At 36.1% G+C, this 8,058-nt stretch overlaps 1 protein-coding gene across 1 annotated transcript in view; it reads left to right on the top strand.

Moving 5' to 3' along the window:
* The window catches only part of CAMK4 (calcium/calmodulin dependent protein kinase IV), a 260,577-nt gene that overhangs the window by 216,187 nt on the left and 36,332 nt on the right, over positions 1-8,058 (top strand). The window contains exons 7-8 of the mRNA XM_017527211.2: positions 4,297-4,387; positions 6,416-6,490. Of these exons, the coding sequence (XP_017382700.1) occupies positions 4,297-4,387; positions 6,416-6,490 (166 nt within the window). The remainder of the gene's footprint in view (positions 1-4,296; positions 4,388-6,415; positions 6,491-8,058) is intronic.

Below are 8,058 nucleotides of genomic sequence, written 5' to 3'. Positions count from 1 at the left end.
TGTGTGTGTGTGTGTGTGTGTGTGTGTGTGTGTGTGTGTGTATAAAGGCATCTCTTTTTATGAGAGGACAATGGAATTTTTCAGAGGCTACATGGTATGTGATTTTATACTAGACAATGAAGAAGCAGATGGGAAAGTCTAGCTGTTTTTGTTAAGCCAGAAATTAATGAAATTTGCAAAACTGAAAGAAATGCACTCTCTTCAGTAATTTTTTATTTTAGAAAATATATTTTTATGTATATTTTAGCACATTTTAAGATATCTTACAATGTTAAATATATTTAATATTTTCAATGCTATATTTTTAATATTTTAGTAAGCAATGTCATGCACTTACTGCTTTTTAAAAATAGGCATTTTAATTTATTTAATTAATTTACATTTTAACTATTATTGTAAATCATGCTTGATATAACTCACATAAACAAAAATTCTTTGGGGTTCCCAATATTTTTTGAATGTAAATCGTTACCGAGATGGAAAAGTTTGAGAACATATACTCTAAAAGAGTGTTGATCTTCTAATGTTTGTCTTTTTTGGGGGGCGAGAAAGCAAAATCATACTTCACATTTTCCTTCTTCCTATCTTCCTAACTTGAGGTAAAGGTTAGAAATTCTATTGGTCAAAGTTTATCAGGGAATCTAAACAAAAATGAAATAGTGACTCCTGACATTTTTTCAGTCACATATATTTAAATGTCTCCCCCTACTCTCTCTCTCTATATATGGATATATCATGACTTTTGATAATCTTTCTACACCAAGTATGTATAGCAAATTATCTCTGCATGTCTTTTTAAAAGCCAAGATCATGACGTTTAGCATTGAATTGCTTTGTTTTGTTTTAAAACTTGTTCCATTGGTAGTGCATAGAGCCTCGTTCTAGTACTTTTCTCCAAACGTTCCTTCTTTTATCCAGTCTAGTTCTCCTTTATGGAGTGCTAAATGATGTTTTCTTTTTTGTTGTTTGTTGTTGTTGTTGTTTAACTTGTACTTAGAACACAACAACCACCTTTTCCTTTCAAGACAGCCAGAACAACATTTAGTGAGGATCTTCATGTAATTTGTTCTTTGCTAAACAAAACTTACCAAATCATTTTATTTGTCATTGTTACTGTGTTCCTATGTCTAGTGTCTTTTTCTTCTCAGCACAATAAAGTTTCTAAATTGGGTAAGATTGGGGGGGGGGGAAATCAATATGTTGTATTGTTCCCAAATTATGCAATTCTTAGATATGTTCCAAGGCTACTGTATGAGATATTCTATCTATTTCCTCCTTCAAACTCAACTTACATCAAGATAGTCTCTTCCTTCTTGGGGATGACGCATGTTTTCCCTAGGTATCATTCATGGTAGAGCATGGTCCTCTATCATTCTCTTGTTTCTCTTCATACTTTCATTACCTTTCCTTTCCAGTATCCTCCCCTCTTTTCCTTCATTGTTATTTTTATTTTGTCCCCTTCCCCTAATCAGTCAAGTAACAAATGTTCATTGAGCATCTCCTTGGGAATTACGTAATAGGCAAGGGTATATGCTCTACAGCCAAATATCTGAGTCTGAATCCCAACTCTAGTATCTAGTTGTGATACTGTACAGATTTCTTAGCCTCTTGTTGCCTCAGTGTCCTCATTTAGAAACAAATATTAGATGACTTACTGGATAGAGCTGTTGTGAAGATTAAATGAGTCAACAGATATAAGGTATTTAAAATAGAGCTTAGAATATAGTAAGTGTTTAAAACAGGTAAGAGCCTCAGATGCCACTGTCACTACCCTCATGCTCTGCTTTTTGTGATGCTAAGGTGGCATCCCCTGTCAGGAAACACTCCCATGAAGAGGCTCTTCATGGAGACTCATATCTTATTCCTTCTTGTAGAGTCCACACTGGGCCCATGAGAAATGTACATCCAGCTATTATTTGAGAGTAGCTGAATCTCCCTGAGGCCCTCTCCACATTCACCTGCTCCAACTATCTGCTCTTCTTTCCATTTTCATGCATGAGCCAGTTATCTGTTTCCCCAAATCACTAAGTGATCTTGAAGCTGTACCTCCCCAAACCCCCTTACTTGACTTAAGTATAAAGGACTCCTTGCCTTCTGGCATGAGGTAGGAAAGGAGAGAGAACAGCGTACTGGAAACTTCCTCTTAAACCAGCAGAAACATGGCAAATGTTATGAACAGGAAATTTATGGAAGAGGAAAACTGATTGACCAAGAAGCATATGAAGAGAAGCTCAACTATACTAGTAAACAGAGAAAGATAAATTAAACCAAATTTAAGATACAACCTTTGCACTCCAGCTCAGCAAAAGTTAAAAATATAGATTTAGCAAAGATATTAACATATATGCATTCATTGTTTGTGTGAGTGAAAATTGATGGAGTCTTTTGGGAGAGTGATTTTGAAATATGTATTAAAATAAAAACGTTGTATGTTTTTTGGCTTCACAACTGGACCTGCTTTCAGGTATCTGTCCTAGAAAAATATTCAAGTGCTAGAATGTTTAAATTGTATTACTTGTAACTTCTTAAAAATTGAAAACAACTTGAATGTCAATTAAAAAATGAATAAGTAAATTAATTACGATATAAGATGCAAGAATTAAATAAAATACACTAAAGTAATATGAGGGTAGGCCTTCAAAGATATTTTGTTAAGCAGAAAAAAAGCCACATAAAAATTATATTATGATATATTTAAGTAGGAAAATGGAGGAAACCAGGGATATTACCGCGTGTGTGTGTGTGTGTGTGTGTGTGTGTGTTTATTCTTTTGTTTTGGTTTGGTTTTTTGTTTTTGTTTTCCTATGAGACAAGACCTTGCTCTGTTACCCAGGCTGGGGTGCAGTGGCATGATCATGGTTCACTGAAGCCCTGACCTCCTGGGCTCCAGTTACTTCCCACCTCAGCCTCCAGAGTAACTAGAACTACAAGGCATGTACCAACATTGCTGGCTTTTTAAAATTTTTCATAGAGGTGGGTTCTTGATATGTTGCCCAGACTGGTTTCTAACTCCTGGACTCAAATAATTCGTCCACCTCAGCCTACCAAAGTGCTGGTATTACAGGCATGAACTAATGTAATACAAATACAGATGTCCTGAGTATTTAACATCTGTAAATAAATATGTTCATATAAACAAGTGACTCCGAGCCTAGATTCACTAATGCATAGAAAAAGCATTCTATGCTTTTATTAGTGAATCTAGCCCAGTGTACATATACTCGTTTGTAAATGCATAGAAAAATGTTCAAACAAACTTTTGGGGAAAAAGACGTTTTAAACTGATGAGTGATTACTTTTGAAGAGGGGACTGGAACTGGGGGAAAGGAAGTCAGGTAGGACTTCAGCATTTACTATGAGAATATGTTGTTTACACACAATTTTACAAAATAATTTAAAATACAGTATAATGAATGGAGTTGCTAGATGTGATCTTAAAAATTCATCTCAAATACAACTTTCAACATCTGTATTGAAAGTTAGATTTACTAATTCTCAGAAGATCCTTTGAGTACATCCTTCATTGTCAAACAGTATTTGTCTTATTAAGGATAGTTGTCTATAAGAACTACTCACATCTAAATGTCTGTTCAGGCAATAATTATGAAACCTTCGCTATATGAGTTTATGAAATCATACATCCAATCATGCTTTATAGGTAATAAGCCAGATAAATTTCAATACACAGCACCTTGACTTTGTCACAATAATTAGCCAATTCCAGTTGACACACTAATATGCATAAAGAGAACTGTAACTAATATTAGCTGAGGAATAAATATTTCATTCTGGGAACAGATTCTATACAATTTAAATTGCATCACATTTAGGTAACTATTTATAAGGTATTATTTAATGTATACAGTTTAAAACAGATTTCCTTTATGGTATTTATTTATTTATTTGAGATGGAGTCTTGCAGTGGTGCAATCTCAGCTTACTGCAACCTCCACCTCCCTGATTCAAGCGATTCTCCTGCCTCAGGCTCTCGAATAGCTGGGATTACAGGCATACGCCACCACACCCAGCTAATTTTTGTATTTTTAGTAGAGACGGTGTTTCACCGTGTTGGTCAGGCCGGTCTCGAACTCCTGACCTCGTGATCCACCTGCCTCGGCCTCCCAAAGTGCTGGGATTACAGGTGTGAGCCACCGTGCCAGGCTATGGTATTTATTTTTAAGTCATAATATGTGTGTTCTTGAACCACATAACTTATAGTTCTTAAAATATTAAGTGTAGACGTTCGAACCGTAAATAGAATTATACAAATGCTATTTCATTATTTTCCCTCTTTAGTATCTACATGAAAATGGGATTGTCCATCGTGATCTCAAACCAGAGAATCTTCTCTACGCAACTCCAGCCCCAGATGCTCCACTCAAAATTGGTAAGAACATTTATTTGTGTTTTGTGACCCCCTTTTCCCAGAGCAGAAAAATGTTACTGTGTGGAATTTTTAAATATTGCCCCATGTAGTTTTACAACCATTCAGTTTTCCTGAATATTTGATACCTGTAAAGGAATAATGTGTTTGGGAAGTTTGTGCTCTTTCCTAGAATGTTTATCTGAAAATTATTGCCTAGAAGTTATTGCCTAGAAGTTAGTGTTCTGTTGCTGGGCACAAAAAGGAATCAGCTTAGAAATGACAAGGACCTCAGGAGATGACCTAGCATTTTGTAAATAAGTTTATAGTGAACAAAATGATAGAAAACCTAACCTTTTCTGGAGATACTAACTTTTATTCCACAGATTGCTTGGAGCTTAATTTTAGGTAACAAAGAACTTTGACGTAAAATGTTTAGTGCATATTAGTGAGGCTAGGCTTTGAATCACTTGTTTATATGAACAAAGATAAATTAAGATCTGCCTTTCCCAAAATGCACTCCACAGAACAGTGGTTTCTTAGCAGGATGAATAAGGGTGGGAGCAATTCACAGAAATGCTATGACTGAGCAAATAAGTTAGGAAATGCCAACTTTAAAAAAGTTAAACAAGACTTTTATTTCTATAGGACTTTCCAGAACCTTAAAACTGTTAACATGTAAACTAACATATCATATTCCATAAGTTTTTTGTTTTTTTTTTTAACGAATACGCATTTTGAAAAACTACAAAGATGAACTTTGGGAAATTCTGATCTAATCAAAGAAACCTTTAGCACTTTAGAAAAAAATAATAATAATAATTGTTACTTTCCATGTCTCATCCAAAGCAAATCTTCATGTCAAAAAGTATTTTCAACTTAATTTTTGATGAAAATTTTTGATGGTGCAATCTGCATGAAATCCTCTGAAGGGTATTACTCTTCTGCTGCTGTCCTTATGCTAATCTACCTAGTGCCCTGCATTTACAGATGTTAACACCTTTAACAACTAAGTTGTTCATATCAGGGAAGAGCTCAGACAACATAATGTGCTTTATGAATGCAAGAACCTAAGGAAAAAATCCTGAAAGTCCTGTTGGGCAGCCAGCTTTTTCTCATAATCACTCCTGAAGGCAGTGGACAGCAGGCAGTTTCCATTTCCTTTAACATCGCTTTCAAAGATTTAATCCTTAAAGCAATTTCTTTAAATGGATGGATAGATACTAATTTAGGCAGGAGAGGTTTTCTTTCTGAAGGGCTTCCTGCTGCTTTCACTGATAAGGATCAGGCACCTGCCAGGAAATGTGGGTTTATCTTTGAAGTCTAAAATGGAATTCATTCTGCACCTGCCTCTCTTGAAGAATGGCCTTGAATGGTTTCCTGATGTTTCCCGAGTGCCAGAGATGTAGCTCAGCAAATTGTAATGGTAGCAACTTTCGGTAATATTTTACCTAGGTGATATTCTGAGAAATAAATAAAAAGGATTTTTACCAAAAATGTCGTATAGTCTTCATGTGAGAGTAAATTGTTATAAGTGAAATACATTAGGGAATGGCATTTATTTTCAAGCCGAATAAACCTTTTGATATTTCTGTAATTCTTGTAACACTGATGAAAGTCTATTTTTTCTCCTCTCTGTTGATAAAGATTCTGTATTATATTGCTAAATCTGTATTGCCCCTTAGAGTTACTGTTACATAAATTTCAGAATTAATAACATTAGGCAAAATATTACTGTTTACAACTATTACTTTAAGAAAAAATAGCTTATTTGCTGAAACCTGGGAATATACAGAAGAACAAAGATTAAATACAGATTTATTTGTAAATGAATTTGGAAGTCATACTTTTCTCCCATTTAAAGAGACACTTGAATTAATTTATTTAGCTTCTTCTTGGGTGACTTGTTCCCACCCACCTTCACCCCACCATGAAATACAAAAGCAAACAAATAAATAAGTTAGTTCTATTTTTGAATAACAGAAATATTCTGTCATCTAATATAAACTGAGAAGAGACGTGCTTCATTAAATGTTTTTCTTGTGTTGTTAGCTGATTTTGGACTCTCTAAAATTGTGGAACATCAAGTGCTCATGAAGACAGTATGTGGAACCCCAGGGTACTGCGGTATGCTCTTTCATAATTATATTCTACTTTCATTGTTATTTGAAATCTATTTTTGTTTAGCAATCTCATTTTTAAAATTTCTTAATATCTTTATTTATAAATGCTTAAAATTTGTTTTGAGTCTCTAGGAAGAAGGCATATATAAATTATACTGTAATCACTTCTTGTTTTCTATGAGAGGTTCAAGGGTTGGTTTTAGGGCACTGCTGTTAGAATGCCTTTGAGCCAGTGGCTACTCATAGACCCACTGGGCAGTAGAAAGACTCAACGGGGAGAGGACAAGGAAACACCGTAGTTTAGAGTTGGAATTAAATCCATGAGCCCTTTGTCACTTTTCTTTGCTTTTCCTTGGCTGGAGACTGTATGTTTAATTCAGAGGGCATATAAGACAACAGTGAGAATGGGATGGTCGCTAGTTCTCATTCATGGCCTGGCCTAGCCTCACTAAGACAAGGACTTCAGGTGAGATTTTTCTGCAAGAGTTCTCCAGTCTGCAGTTGGACTATGAAGATGTTGAGCTCCTCACATCTTCCCACCTCATCTCCCAGAATGGGCTGAAGACATCACAGTCAGAAAGAACAAAAGCTTTTGACCCATGCTACCATAACACCTGCTCTTTTTTTCTTGATGGTCTAATTAATTTGGCAACAACCTGAAAGCCAATAAAGTTTATAAAAATTAACAAGATTTCCTAAAATTGTTGTGATTAATGAATGTCACAGATCAATTAAAATTCTAATCTAAATTATAAAGAAAAAAGATAAGAGTTCAAGTTATCAATCACAAGATTAGTCATCCTTTTCTCTTAGATCAGAATATTTTTACACAGGCCAGGCATGGTGGCACAACGCCTATAATCCCAGCACTTTGGGAGGCTGAGGTGAGTAGATCACTTGAAGTCAGGCTTTCAAGACCAGCCTGGCCAACATGGTGAAACTCCATCTCTACTAAAAAAAAAAAATACAAAAATTAGCTGGGCGTGGTGGCACACACCTGTAATCCTAGCTCCTCAGGAAGCTGAGGCAGGAGAATCGCTAGAACCTCGGAGGCAGAGATTGCAGTGAGGCGAGAGTGCACCACTGCACTCCAGCCTGGGTGACAGAGTGAGACTCCATCTCAAAAAACAAAAACAAAGAGAATATTTTTACGCAAATGCCCTTTATTTCAGTTGATCTCTTCAGTGAATGATTAATCACCTACTATATAGTGAAGCCAGTGCATGGCATCAGGGAGATGCATTTCCTGCCCTTATACCCATCCCAGGGGCTCAGAAATTCAGAAACTACAGGAAAACAGACATGTGGCCAGGTGCACTTGTTCATGCCTGTAATCCCAGCACTTTGGGAGGCCGAGGCAGGTGAAGCACCTGAGGTCAGGAGTTTGGGACCAGCCTGACCAACATGGTGAAAACCTGTCTCTACTAAAAATACAAAAATTAACCAAGCAAGGTGGCAGGAACCTGTAATCCCAGCTACTCAAGAGGCTGAGGCAGGAGACTAGCTTGCACCTGGGAGGCAGAGGTTGCAGCGAAACAAGATCATGCCATTACACTCCAACCTGGGGTGAAA

Source organism: Cebus imitator, unplaced genomic scaffold (genome assembly GCF_001604975.1).
Source record: "Cebus imitator isolate Cc_AM_T3 unplaced genomic scaffold, Cebus_imitator-1.0 Scaffold46, whole genome shotgun sequence".
NCBI classification, from domain to species: domain Eukaryota; kingdom Metazoa; phylum Chordata; class Mammalia; order Primates; family Cebidae; genus Cebus; species Cebus imitator.
This window is presented reverse-complemented; position numbering and strand designations above follow the sequence as displayed.